Below are 13,725 nucleotides of genomic sequence, written 5' to 3' on the forward strand. Positions count from 1 at the left end.
ACTGACTGGAAAATCCCTACACTCAGTGTCGAGCAGCTGTGCCTTGTTTTTGTTTTTTTGCACAGCTAGATTCCATGTCTGATAAAGTCTGGTGTTTATTTCCACTGAGAAAAGCAGATTTATTTCTTTTCTTTAGAGCTGTTCCTTTTATTTAGCAGTTGGTGATAACTCTTATTTCAGCTCTGTGAATGTTGAAGGCTCACTTGGCTCTCACCAAGCTGATGAGCTGCAAGCAGGCTGAAGGTTTTTGCTGAGTAAGGGTCAGAGAACCCTTAAAGTGTTTTCAGCCTGCAACCTCAGCTTGTAATAACGACTTGCTATCATGGTACGTCCTTGGAAGAGAACTTAATACAGCAAGTTTTTATGACTTTGGAAAAGTACGTCATGGTTAAAAAAAATTAAATAAATAAATTACCTGACTGCCTGGGAAGCCTTGGGGATGCTCTAGAGCACTTCAAAATGAAAACATGCTGATTGTTGCTTAGATGTAACACATGTAATTTGAAATCTTCTTTAATGGCAGCTGAGGGCCTGGTGTAACTCACCAGCAGATTAAAAAATAGCCAGTTTGTCTAGCTTTCATTTGGAGAAAGTGGTAACATGCAGCTGTTGATGATGAACAGTGGAATATTATCTTTCAGTATAGCTTTTCTTTTGAAAACAGACTCTCTTGCATGGTGTCTGGATCCTGGTAGAGCAGATACGTCTGCTCCATATTCTTATGTCACCATAAGAGTAGTTTAACTCTTATGGTGGATGTTGATACAGGATGCTGCAAGAACAGTGGGCACAAAGGATATTGCCCTGGGCACACAGAAGTCTTCTCAGTTCAGACATGCTTCAGTCTGACCTAAATTTTTGGGCTCAGTGTGAGGTTTACTGGTAAAATGACACGTCATGTGGTAGGCAGGGGGTCAGATTAGATGATCTAATGGCTCCATCTGGCCTTAAATTCTTAATTAGGGAAGTGCTGCCAGCACAAGATGGCATTGAAGCTTTACACTGCTAGATTTTGCTTGCTTGGAGGATCCTCACCTGAAGCAGGGCTGCAGAAGTTGTACTTGGGTTTTTTCCTCAGCTTCTAATGGCAGTAGCAGCCAGCAGAGCTGTAAGTGTGTCCTGATGGGAGCATGTCCATCTTGCTTTCATGGAAGTTCAAAATCCCTGTGTCTGACTACTCCAGAATACCACATGTTGAGCTTTTAGATTTATAATGATACCTAAATACAAGAGGAAAATCTAATATTAGGACAGAAAAAAAAAAAAAAAAAAGAGGTAAGTTTCTCTGGCAAGCTAATGAAAAAGCAATTACAGTTATTTGAAGCTGCTCCTGGATTAAAATATTAGAAGTGGGGATTTTTGTGGTGGGTGGTTTGATACGGTAGGTTATGATACCTTTGGTGCAGAAATGGGAAGTACATAGTGTGTTTGAGTGTGTGTGGTGGTGTAGATGTGCTCTTGGCTCTCTCAGATGTGCAAGTGGCAGTGTGCAGGTGCAATAACCACTGGCACAGAAAAACCAGCACCATTGATCAGCCAGTTTCTTGGCAAAGCCAAATGGCTTGTAGCTAACTCCGTGTGTCACTTGATTGTGGAAGGTCACTTGAATGTCTTTTAAAGTTGCTTAATTTCTTACTGATCTCATAATTATTCCATACTTGTTGTCTCTTTTGCTGTTTTCTGAATTATATTCATAAGTCACAATTTTAATTTCATTAGGAGAAGCTTGTGGTTTTGTGGTGTTGAGCATTCACTTTTAGGTTTAGAACTTTTAATTGGAACTTTCAAACTTGATTGGTTTCTTTTGCATGCTGGTACACATTTTATTTTTCTCACATTTTTCTAAATGAGTTACTCTACTTCTGCATGCTTCTTTAAGGTCCTGTTAATATAAAGGTAGCATATTTCAAAGCACAAGGAGCTGAATTAATAACTGTGGAGGTACTATATTTTAACTGCTGTCCCCTTTTTCTAATTTATCTTGTGGGTTTTTTCTCCACTTCAAGATTTTTTCAGAGTAATTGGTCTGGAGGTATGTTCTTTTTCTTTCTACTCTCATCTTGTGTATTACTGTTATTCAGGTTGCTTCATTTTAGTAATAGCTTCTGCTGGCTTCTTTCCTCACAAATTCTTTGTGCCATTTATTATTGCTTTATGTTTGTGTCACTGGGAAGTTGTGCAGGGAGAGAAACAGCCTTGACTTCCTGGGTTTTAACACAGGACTTCTGTCTTCTACTAAGTTGCAGGAGCATTTGGATGAACCTCAGATGAGCCTAAAGATCGTGATACACATAACCAAATAAACACTCTTAAAGGTGGAAGAAAGGTCTCTTGGTGGTCTGAATCTTGCTTATCTTTGCAAGGTGGTTCCTTAAAGGCCTGTCAGTTTCTGATAACACAGTTTTGTTACCAGGGGTTAGGTTTGCACTTTGCAAAAATCGAATGAGATTTTCAACCGGGCAAGGACACCATCTGCAGTCACCAGATGCAGTTATCAAGATTAAATTGCAAGACTTGCCACTGATTATGCTGGTAATCATTTAGGTAATCAGTGTAATTATCTTGAGATCAAGACAAGATTTTCTCTGATCTGATAGATTCTGCCCAATTAAGCTGAAGGAGCATCCATCATGAGCTACTAGAAAAAGTATGGCTCACACTGGGCACTTGTCTATTTCACTTTGATCATGTCATTTTATAATATGGGAGAAAAATAAATCTGCAAATATTGTAAAGCTGACATCTTATGATGGAAACTTTATCCATTGGGTTATATCAGATATCTTGAAAACCTACAGCATTGCTTAAAGGCTCCTAGGTGTTCTCTTGATAATCAGACTTTAGAAAATACTTCAGTCTGGATCTCTTTACCCAAGGAAGATGAAGTACTTCCACTTCAGGTTATTTCAAGCTTTCAGAGTATATTTTTTTTTCTACTATAGATCATGTAGAGGATTGACTCAGCTGCAACTGGAAAGGATTTTCTTGCCAGATACAGTGCTTGTTGATGTTTTCTCAGAAAATGTGGCTGAGACTTGGTAGAATATAATCCCAAACTCTTAAAAATGTTTTTTACCCCAATTCACATTAATAATCTAGAAAAAAATGATGAGACTTTGGAGAACTCTTCACAAGTAGTCATTTGTGTGTGTTGAATCATTTTCCTTTAGCATCTGTAATGTGGCTCTTCTTGTTCTTATGTAGTGATAAAAAAATCTTTTTGCAGATGTGTTTGCTAAGCAGTAACTGGCTTATCTTAAGCCTTTGTTCATTTCTTCTATAGGTTGTCAAGACAATTTCTTCCAAATACAGTAATAAATTATGTTAAAGATTGTGATGTATCTTACATCTTGTGCCTTTCATTTTTAACTTGCTTTATGTTGCCACTACATATGCACTGTAAGTGTATGTAACCTTTTCTTTTTCAGATGGCATAGATGTGCATACAAAATGCTTTTTATATTTCCCATCAGGGTATACTGCTCAGGGAAAGGACAGGAGCCGTCTGTAGTCTATGTCAGATGAAGAGGATGCCGGAGGTAACAAGGAAAAGTAGGCAGCACTGAATACCTTCTAAAAAGCAGGTGATCCAATCTTTGTTAAAGCTCAAAAGAACGAGGTCTAACAGCATCCCCAGAAGCTGGTTCTTTAATTTCCAGCAAGTTAGCAAATTTCATTCCAAGAAATGTGTTGCCACAGAAGACTTCCAACAGCAAAGCATCATAGGAAAGTTAGGAGATGACTGGTAATATTTTTTTGTCATCAATCTGTTATTATATCTGCTAAGCTTCACACAATTATTTATCAGCTGAGAGTTATGAAATAATTCCTGACTTGATGTGAAAAGGGAAAAAGAAATCAAATATATTTTTTAACATGAACGCAACCCATCAGTCTTAAAGTGCTGATTCATTTGCCCACACAGTATAATTAAGATGTTAATCTGTAATAAGGAGTGATAAATTCAGTGATCTCACAATCAGAAAGTAATTATAGCTTAAAATGTTCATTTGGCTCTTCTCAACCATTTTATTACTCTGTGACAGGTAAGGGAGGGCATTCATAGCTCAGGATCTATAAACCTTTACCTACACTCTTTACTTCTACAACTGGAAAAGGTTTGCAGTTATATATAGATGCCTATACTGGAAGTTTTTTGGGAACAAAATGTTGACTGGCATTCTGAGTCCTGTCTTAGGGGAGAATATTATAGCTTGAGTACATTTGGTGTTTCAGTAGATAATGAATCCATTATGTAGTTTAAGTTCAGGCTCACACTGATTAATCATGACATTTCAATTATTCATAGACTCAGTGATCTTTTTGCACCCCTTTTTTCCCACCTCATTTGCCGTTGGTTTCTATTAATTCCTCTTTGTACTGCTTTAGGATTTTTCATCTTGCTATATTCTGAAATGCTGAAACTCTTCCACTGCTGGAGGCTCAACTGGGAATTTAAAAGACTTGGCACCTTGCAAGCAGCTCGTGGCACCTCTCTGGTTTGGTGCTTTGTAGCATCTTAACCCTGCCTACCTTCAAGGTGGCTGAGCTGTGAAGCAGCCAGGCCTCCACGTTTGAGGAGTGACAGGGGGAGATGCGTGAAAGACACAGGTTGTCCTGGGAATCCAAACCAGGTTCTTGTTTCATCTGCTAAATGGAATTTCCTCAGGTTGTCCTGGAGCCATGGAGAGGGTTGAGTTACCCGACACGCAGTCCGTCTGTGCAGCTGGTGAGATTGCCCTTGGCTGTGGTGTGCTGACAGCACACAGGTGGCATTGTTCTAGAGGATTGTATGGTTTGTTTGGAGAATTCACTTGGTACCCATGCAATTTGTTGTTCTATAGTGCACAGACAGCACAGAGGTCTGGAGTGGTTGCTGTGTTCCCCTTTGGGTCCTGATGCTCCTGTCCACCTCCAGCTCACAAGTATCATCACTTTCCAGCTCAGTATCCACTCAGTCACATTGCCATGGTGTAGTTTTATCATGTATCCATAGGTATGTAAATAAAACCATGCAATTTCTTATTTTTACATCAGTCCTGTGTTTTTAAAACTTGTGGGCTGATTCAGCCTGCAGATGCTGGTGGAGCCAGGCAGGATTTCATGGAGGCTTTTCCCCAGTGTGCACAGACTCTGCTGGCCTCCAGAGGCTCAGCTGCTCTCAAAACTGCTGCACAGGACAGCCCAGTGTGCAGCTTACTGGAAGGCCTGTGTTTACCAGTAGTGTAAGATTTGTTAAGGGTAGGAAGTATATAGATAGGCCTTTTTCCAAATATCTTCTCTGTTTTAACTCTTCCTAAATATGCAATTGTTTGGGAGTAGTGGTGGCAAATCTCTTTCTTTAGGTTCAGGTAAAATAGTCCTGTCCTCAGACCTCTGGCAAACTACACTTTTCAGGCTGTTCGCCTGTTAATTTTAGCCTATAATCTCCATCTTATGGCTGCCTTGTCAATACTAATTGCAAGGTAATATTTTTAGAAATAAAGCAGTATATGGCTTTTTATGACAATGGGGAAAAAAAGAGGAGGACAAAGTCATAAAACACAGCTCTGTGGATGGGGAATAGTAAGTTGGGAGTGTGTGTGTTTTGTAACAAGCAGACTGGCATTACAGGGAGCGGAACTCATGGGAAACAATGTATTAGAAAGGGGCATATTTTCTATTTCAGTGGTTAATTTGCTAAACCCTGTGTAACCCAAAAATATTCAATATGGCAAGGTTTTAATAGAAAATAGAAAACTAGATTTGTCAATGAGCATCTTTTCTATAAACCAACATAGTTATAAAAAGTTACAATAATATCAGGTCTTTCAAAACTATAAAACATCTGAGTAATTTTCTGAAAGTCAGTTAAAATAATGATCTTTTTACTGTGCTGCATTTAATGGATTTTTAGTTATAAAATTTTAATATTTATTCAAAGTGCAAGTTTACTTTAAAGATGTCTAAAAAAAGAGCCCTGTAGGAGTCTTATTTCCTGGGATTTTCTAATTCTGTATCAAAATTCCGATGCTGGCATGCAAGAAAGTTGTTACTCTGAAGGGCAGGACTTTACTTAGACCAGGCTTGAAAAGTTGAGCTCTTTTTCAAGGTCTCTTGAGGGCTTACTGTGAGTTGAGAGCTTCTGTTGGAGGCAGTAGAGCTGCCCACAGAAATAGGAGCTGTCTCTAGGTTGAATAGAGTTGTATGGGCTGTAGGAGAGGAGGATGGGAGGCACTCTGACATGTGCAGTGCACCTCTGATGCGAAGGACCTGCAGTTGTTCTCGGGGATGCCTTCAGTATTAACTGAGGACACTGTGCTGTTTGTTGTGGCCTCTGTGATCTCAAGGAGTTCTGCAGTGCCGTTTGGGATCTGTTTTCAAATGGGGGCTTCTCTGGGTGCTGTGCTTGAAGTTAGTAGCAAAGTCACTCAAGCTTTACAGCTGTCTGTTCTCAGAAGTGTGGTAAGCCTAGGCAGGTGAATTGTGCATCAGTCCCTATGATCCACATTCTTAGGAAGCTGGGTTGTACATAATTTTTTCCAGTTTTTCTGGTGGTTGAAAAGTGACAGACCGGACAGATTGAGTACAGTCATGATGCAGCCAACAGCTCACCCCCTGTGGTTGATCTGTTGGCTTTTTCCCTCTCCCTGTTTTGATCTTGCCTGCTCCTTTGAGCACATTAGCTACAGTAACAAGAAATTCCCTTCTAATCCTGGAGCCTTCAGTAATCTGAAGTACAAACTGTGTGTGCAGTTGCTGAGTGGTAGTAGTTAGCTGTGACCCCTCTGACATTGCTGGGGTAATAGATGCAATCTTTTTCATCAATGGGCCCAGCTTTGAAGAGGAGACATTGTTCTAGTACCTTACATTATTGATAGGGAAAATGGAGTTGCTATCACTGCATTTCCTTTACAGTGAGATGTCTGTGCTGTGCAGCCCTTTTTGCATGTAGAGAGGATGGTGCAGTTGCTCAAGTGCCAGTGAAGGCATAATTTAGCTTATGGGGTCTGCACAAGTGATGGTGCCTGAGATGGAAGTATTGTTTGACATAAGAGATCAGCAGTGAAAACCCTTTGTAACTTCTGACCCTAGAAGCTGCATAAAGCTCTATAAGTGGCTGCCAGCTATGCTCTCCCTTTAAGGACCGTGCTTTAGCTGCAGCTTGATGCCACAGCACTTTCAGGGGTTTTTTTCTTGGCATTCCATGATATTGTATCCCAAAGAAAGAGCAAGAGAACGTCTTCCAAAATATCTGCAGTATTTAGCCAGTTGTTACTGCTAGGAGGGTGTGTTCTGCACAATCCCTTGTTTGTCAGCTAATGGAATGAAGATGCTTTTAGGATGAGATCTTTTTCCATTTGCCCATTTTTACTTGTTTGTGAATTATAACAACAAAAATTAAATTGTCTCTCGAGTCTCTTGTCACTGAGGAGTCCTTACAGGCTGTGATCTGGGGAAGGCCAGTGTGGTACTGGGAGCAGAGATCTGCTGCTTATTCTTCCCATCAGTGTTTGGCAAGCAGGCAAAATGAGTGAGGATGCTGTGTGTGAGTCTGGGGGCTCTTGTGTTGGCATGTACATGTGTGATCCTCTTCTAAAGACTTAATTTGTGGCCCTCATTCTGTGATTTACAACAGGAATCTTCCCATAAAAACATTTATATTAAATACATTAGGTTGTGATTTTGTCTTTATCGTGTGAGATCTTGCTTGATGAAGAGCTGTCAGGAGAAGGACAATGGTCTTGATTTTTCCTCAACAGAAATGTTTGGGAGTTCACTTGACACTGCCTGAGAAGGCAGGTGAAATTCCAAGTAGAAGTGTTGTCCTACTGGAACAACTTGAACAAAGATATTTTACTGTCACAGGTAATTTTTATAGTGCTAGAAAGTAATCTTTGAAGGAACCCTGCTAAAATGTAGATACACAATGCATAGAGAGGGCGTCTGCTGAACAAATAGGAAGTAAATCCCTCTCTGGCACCTGAAAGATAGAAATTTGCAGGAAGAGTGTCATCAACAAGTGGCTCCACTGATTTCACCTGGGGGATGAGGGGGTTGTGTGTGTGGGTGTGTTCAAAATACTATAGGCAGAATACCTCTCAAAGCTGTTTGTATTCTCTGCTTTTGAGTTCTCTGAGAGCAGTGGCTGTCCCTCAAGTGTGAGGATTTGGTAGCTGCTGCATTCTCTTTTATGGAGGCAGGAGGTGTGTGGGTACTTGGGTGATGACCAAAGCTGCTATGTGGACTCTGAAGGTCTCAACACCACAGTAGAAAACCCCTTCCCCGAGTCCCGAGTCAGACACATATGATTGATTGTCTTTTCATGCATCTTTTATTGTCTTAGTATTTCCCTAAACAACAAAACATCTCAGCCTGTGTTATTTTCCAGCTGTTCTTTGTGATAGTTACAGGATTTCCTATCTTCCTATATCTTTCTCTGAAGACAAAACAGCATAAAGTAATATTGCAGGCAATCTTGTCCTGGATTTTCTGTGTGACTTTGTTGAGTCTGTGGGGCCTTTTTCCATGTTGGTAGTTGGAGGCACGAATGCTTCCTTACATCAGTAGTTTCTTGTGGGGAGAAGTTATTATTCAAATAGATAATTTAGTAGTGTTGCATTCAGGAACTAAGGTAACAGTCTCTGCACCTTGTTTGCAGTAAAGACAAACACTTGCAAGTACCTGATGCCTGAAGCTCAGTAGAAATCTCACACTATGTATTAAAAGCAATGTGTTTTCCCTGAGGATTTCAGGATTTGTACATTTTCCTACGTCGTTGGATGTTAGCACTGAGTGAATGGTCTTGGGGGAGTTTGAGAAGAGGAAGCCTTGGAAACCTGTTTAAATTACAAGACTGTAAAGAACTCTTCTGTGCAGTCTTCTGTCTGTAGTATTATTCCCCTGCAGTATTAGACTCGGCGTTTGGTATTCTATGTTTGTACTTGTATTTTAGAAATGTGCACAAAAAGCCTTTTTATACCACGCTGCTACAAGTGCTCCTGGCATTGCTGTCATTTCCCTGTGCCTTCTTTCACTTTTACATTTTTTTTTCTTTATTTGTAGATTTATAATTAATTCATATATTTATTTTAATTCTCTGTCTTTCATCCCTTTGTTGGTAGTCATTAGTGTTTTTTCTGGTATATCTCTCTTATGTTTGTTCCAGCTTTGACACCTTCTTTATTTATTGTGTTCCAAGCAAGAGGAAATTCAATACAGCTCAAGAAGCCACAGCTCTTCCTATTGGCATTAGAAATGTGTGAATCCTAGTTTTCTTTTCTTTTCTTGCAGTCACTAGAAGTAAAGAAAGTTCTTGCTCTACATTTATTGTGGAAACCTAAACCTCAGAGATCCCTTAGATTGGATATTCCAAAGCAAACAAAGCTCTGTTTGCCCTGACTGATGCTTGGTCCCATTGTGTTTCTTCTGGTTAATTTACTGGGAATTTGCTGAGCTTTGTTCTTATTCAGACAAGTTTTGTTGACTGGGTTGTTAATTGCAGGTTTTAACTTGTATTTGCTCTATCTAACAACTTAAAACACTGCAAGTTTTTTCCTCTCTATATTCATTTACTTAGTTAGGCCTTTGGAAGAGGCACTGCTTCATTAAACACTATCCTGCTTAGTCTGTAATGACTCTACTTTTTCCACTCTAAACACCTTAATACATTAGGTAGTTTCATTTGTCTTCAGTGCGATGAGGATGTTCTGCATTATCTTTGGTGCTTGAGGCCTCTTCCATACATGCTCTTTGGTGGTGTAACAGTACTGTTACTCAGCAGAGTCCATGCTGTATTTCCAGGCTGACTGGATTTTTTTAGCCTGTAACGAAGCAAATTTGATATTTAATTGTCACACTCTGATGAAACAGAGTGTGCTTCTTTAAAATGAAAGTTTTGTGCTTCTATAAAATGAAGCACCTGAAACAACTTCAGGTCTTTGCTCTTCCCCCCGGTCTCTTCCTGCAGTAGGACTCCAGTGCCAGTGGTGGGAAGTCACTGTGTACAAGTAGTAGGTGATGAGATGATGCTGTGGTGATGAGCTGGACCACTCATCTACTCTTCTGGTGCAGCAGCACAGTAGTGAGACATGTGAACATGAAGGGAAAAGGAAATAGGTGGCTGTTTTTCCAGGGGACAGGCTGTCCTGCCACAACACCCAGGGCTGCTGGAGGGAGCAGCAGATTGCCCGCTCCGAGTGCCAGGGGGAGCAGCTGCCAGCTCCAGCTTGGCCTCCGAATGGGCTGCACATTTTAGCAAGTACTTAGCGCTTTTGGGCAGGCTGGGGAAAAACAACTTCTGGAGCTTATCTCCTTCAGTAACAGATTTCTGTCTGGTCTGAAGAGCAGGCACTGCAGTGACCAAAGAGCCAAAGGGAGAAAAGGGAAGGATGCACCCACCACAGTAGGGTTCTTTCATGTAAATCCTGTTTTTTTCCACAGAGGTCATAAAGGATTTCATTGACTCGAGAGATGCCACCTCACCTCTCTCTCCTCAAAGGGAGCTTTTCATGCTCTGCTTAGTTCCCTTCTGAACAGTCTCATGTTTCCAGGGTTAACTTCACAATTTCTCATTGCTAACAATTTGATTTCTTTTTAATTTTAGAGTAGAAGTTTTATGGAATCCAAGTGTAACCTTTCTGTTTAGGTTCTTAGGCAATCACTGGTTTGAACAATAGGTAAATTGAAGATCAGTGGTGATACACTACTCTCTCCAATAGTTGCAGTGAGAGTGTGCTGAGCTTTTGCCATTCCCAAGCCGTGGAATAATCACAAGTAATGTACATGCTGTTAAGATTGTTTTGTGTTGGTTTGTTTTTTTCTTTTCCTGTGGGGTTACAGGCATACTGAGCCTCAGCAAAAAGGGTTAAATAGAACTTGAGTTATGAGTTTGGAATTATTGAAAATAGTGAAATTATGCTTGACACATCTGATCCGTATTACTGCAGTGTGTCAGCAACTGCAGTTGGTATGTCAGTTCTGCAAGCAAGAAAGTGATTGCAATGCAATTTCTTCTTTTTCATGTAAAATCACACATATCCTCCATGCAGGGATTTTCTTGTTCAGTGGGCTACAGTGTGGATTTAGGAAAAAACATAATTCATTTATATGTAAATACAACCTGAAGGCTACACATATCCAAGCTGCTACAAAGACAGAGAGCATGTACATGAAAACAAATGGACCTGTTGTTAGAAATTCATAGTTTACCATAATAGGGGTGGTGGGGGGGAAGGGTTGTCTTTGAAACCGTATAGGTCAGCATTTCAGACTTCTGTATTTGTGTTCCAATTAAAGGGGAAAATGGAAAAGCTTCTGGATGTTTGCTATTTTAAAGCCAGCTTGAGGGGGAAGAAGCAAAAGCAGTATTTTTCATATGTCCTATTAGGAAATTACATGCCGTGAATAAGATATTTTAATGTTTGGCTTGTATATAGGTTTTGTGAGTTTTATTTGTTTTGGAGGGTGGGGTATATGAGTTTTTGGCAATTGTTAAATTTCTTTTTTTTACATGAAAAGAAAATTTTCCAAAAAAAATGGAAGCAGAAATTATGTCTGTGGGTCTCACAAAATGCTGGGAGGTACCAGAAATCCAGCATTCTAAAGCAAAAGAGAAGGAGGGGGAGAAGAACAAGGAGATGGTGGGTGATGGTGGTGTCTTGCAACAGCATTTGCTTTACCTGATTTTTGTTCTTTGATATAGTAAAAATATTTCCCTGCTGACATACTTTGATTTGGACTTAAAATAGCATACATTATTTTGAGATAAGTTCACATTAACCACCACAAATTCCTCACTTGACCTGTCACTGTTGCTGGAGATACAAGTCTTAGCTTCTGTCAATGCATCTTCTGCTTCAGCAAGGGAAAATGCAATTTAGTTTTATAGGTGTTTTAGAAGAATCTCTGATAAAAGCAAACCAATTCTTTCTCTAGTAAGAATTAAAGACCAAACTCATGCAATTTGTAGTAAGTGTAGTCTGTCCTCTTAAAAATGTCCTGGGGATTTATGCACTAAACTCAGATTAATGCTAATAGGAGTTACCTAAGATAATAGATCATTTATTTAGTGTGGCATTTCACTTTAACATCTTTTTATTTCTATTTTTTTAATGAAAATATAGTTAGGATTGGAATTTATGTTATAAAGAACTTTTTTTCCTTCTTCTCTCTAGGCATGCTTCTAAGAAGCATATTGACCATGAGGAAGCCCACGTGTTACTGACCAGTTTTTACTAGTCCTGCCGAAGAAAATGAAGCCACGTTTCAGCTTTGCCGATCCTTTTCCCACCCTGTTGGCTGAATGAGAAATGGTTGTGTGATTATGCTGACAGCCCAGCATGCATTTGGTAGACCTGTGGTTAACTCGTTCCCTCTCCATGTGTCTGCTCTTACAAAGTTTTGTCCTCATGATACTGTGCTTTCATTCTGCCAGTATGTGCCCAAAAGGCTGCCTCTGTTCCCACTCTGGAGGTCTGAACGTCAGCTGTAGCAATGCAAACCTCAAGGAAATACCCAGAGATCTTCCTCCAGAAACAGTCTTACTTTATTTGGACTCCAATCAGATAACATCTATCCCCAACGAAATTTTTAAGGACTTGCACCAATTGAGAGTCCTCAATTTATCAAAAAACGGGATTGAGTTTATAGATGAACATGCCTTCAAAGGGGTGGCAGAAACCTTGCAGACTCTGGATTTGTCTGACAACCGGATTAAAAGCGTGCACAAAAACGCTTTCAACAACCTGAAGGCCAGGGCCAGAATTGCCAACAACCCCTGGCACTGTGACTGCACGCTGCAGCAGGTGCTGCGGAGCATGGCCTCCAACCACGAGACGGCCAACAACGTCATCTGCAAGACCTCTGTGCTGGACGAGCACGCCGGGAGACCCTTCCTCAACGCTGCCAACGATGCCGACCTCTGCAACCTCCCTAAAAAGACTACTGACTACGCCATGCTGGTCACCATGTTTGGCTGGTTCACCATGGTGATCTCCTACGTGGTTTATTATGTCCGACAGAACCAGGAGGACGCAAGGAGGCACCTTGAGTACTTGAAATCCCTGCCAAGCAGGCAAAAGAAACCAGATGAAGCCGATGACATTAGCACTGTGGTATAGTATTCTGAATACAATGACTGCCTTTGTGATGGAAGCTAGAGCTGGATGATGCTGAAACCAGAGGTTTACTTCTAACGTTCATTGTAAACATTAAGACTTTTGGGGCTTTTTCTTCCTGTTTAACTGAATAACGCCACTGTTGAGCTTTCTAACAGAAAGTTTTGTCTGGGTGGTAAACTTCAATTATTTCTCTGGTGGTATCCTAAAGCAAGTGAACTAATATGTAAACATTAGTTTAGACCCATTCCACTATTTAATAACGAAATTTATTTTTTTAATTTAAAAACCAAATAAAAGCTTAAATTTGAACCATGTAAAGCAGAGTAATTTATTGATCAGAAACCTGTCCAGTGCCTGAGCACTCTTGGCTGGTTCAGTACCCGTTAGGTAGAAGAGAGGAGCGCTAATGAAGTGGGCTGTGAGGGGTCCAGGACTGGAAAGTCCCCAAAGGGCACGTCTCACCCACGGGTGCAAGGTGAGCAGCTGGTGGATGGTAGCCCGTTTTGTGGGCTGCCTGCCGTGGTGGGAAAGTGGCACGGTGTGGGCAGAGCAGAGTGCCCTGGCTCTGAGTGTAAGGGACTGATGCTTGCTTAACCTCTTGGAGGGCATTTTGGCAGTGCTGGGG

General features: G+C 40.6%; 1 protein-coding gene across 2 annotated transcripts in view; it reads left to right on the plus strand.

The window, feature by feature from the left end:
- The window catches only part of LRRC3B (leucine rich repeat containing 3B), a 44,933-nt gene extending 31,515 nt beyond the window's left edge, over window positions 1-13,418 (plus strand). For both annotated transcript variants that reach the window (XM_015619729.2, XM_033511910.1), the window contains exon 2: window positions 12,156-13,418. In XM_015619729.2, the coding sequence (XP_015475215.1) occupies window positions 12,321-13,100 (780 nt within the window). In that variant the 5' untranslated portion in view covers window positions 12,156-12,320 and the 3' untranslated portion in view covers window positions 13,101-13,418. The remainder of the gene's footprint in view (window positions 1-12,155) is intronic.
- The last annotated feature ends 307 nt before the right edge of the window (window positions 13,419-13,725 follow it).

This window comes from Parus major, chromosome 2 (assembly GCF_001522545.3).
Source record: "Parus major isolate Abel chromosome 2, Parus_major1.1, whole genome shotgun sequence".
Lineage (NCBI taxonomy): Eukaryota > Metazoa > Chordata > Aves > Passeriformes > Paridae > Parus > Parus major.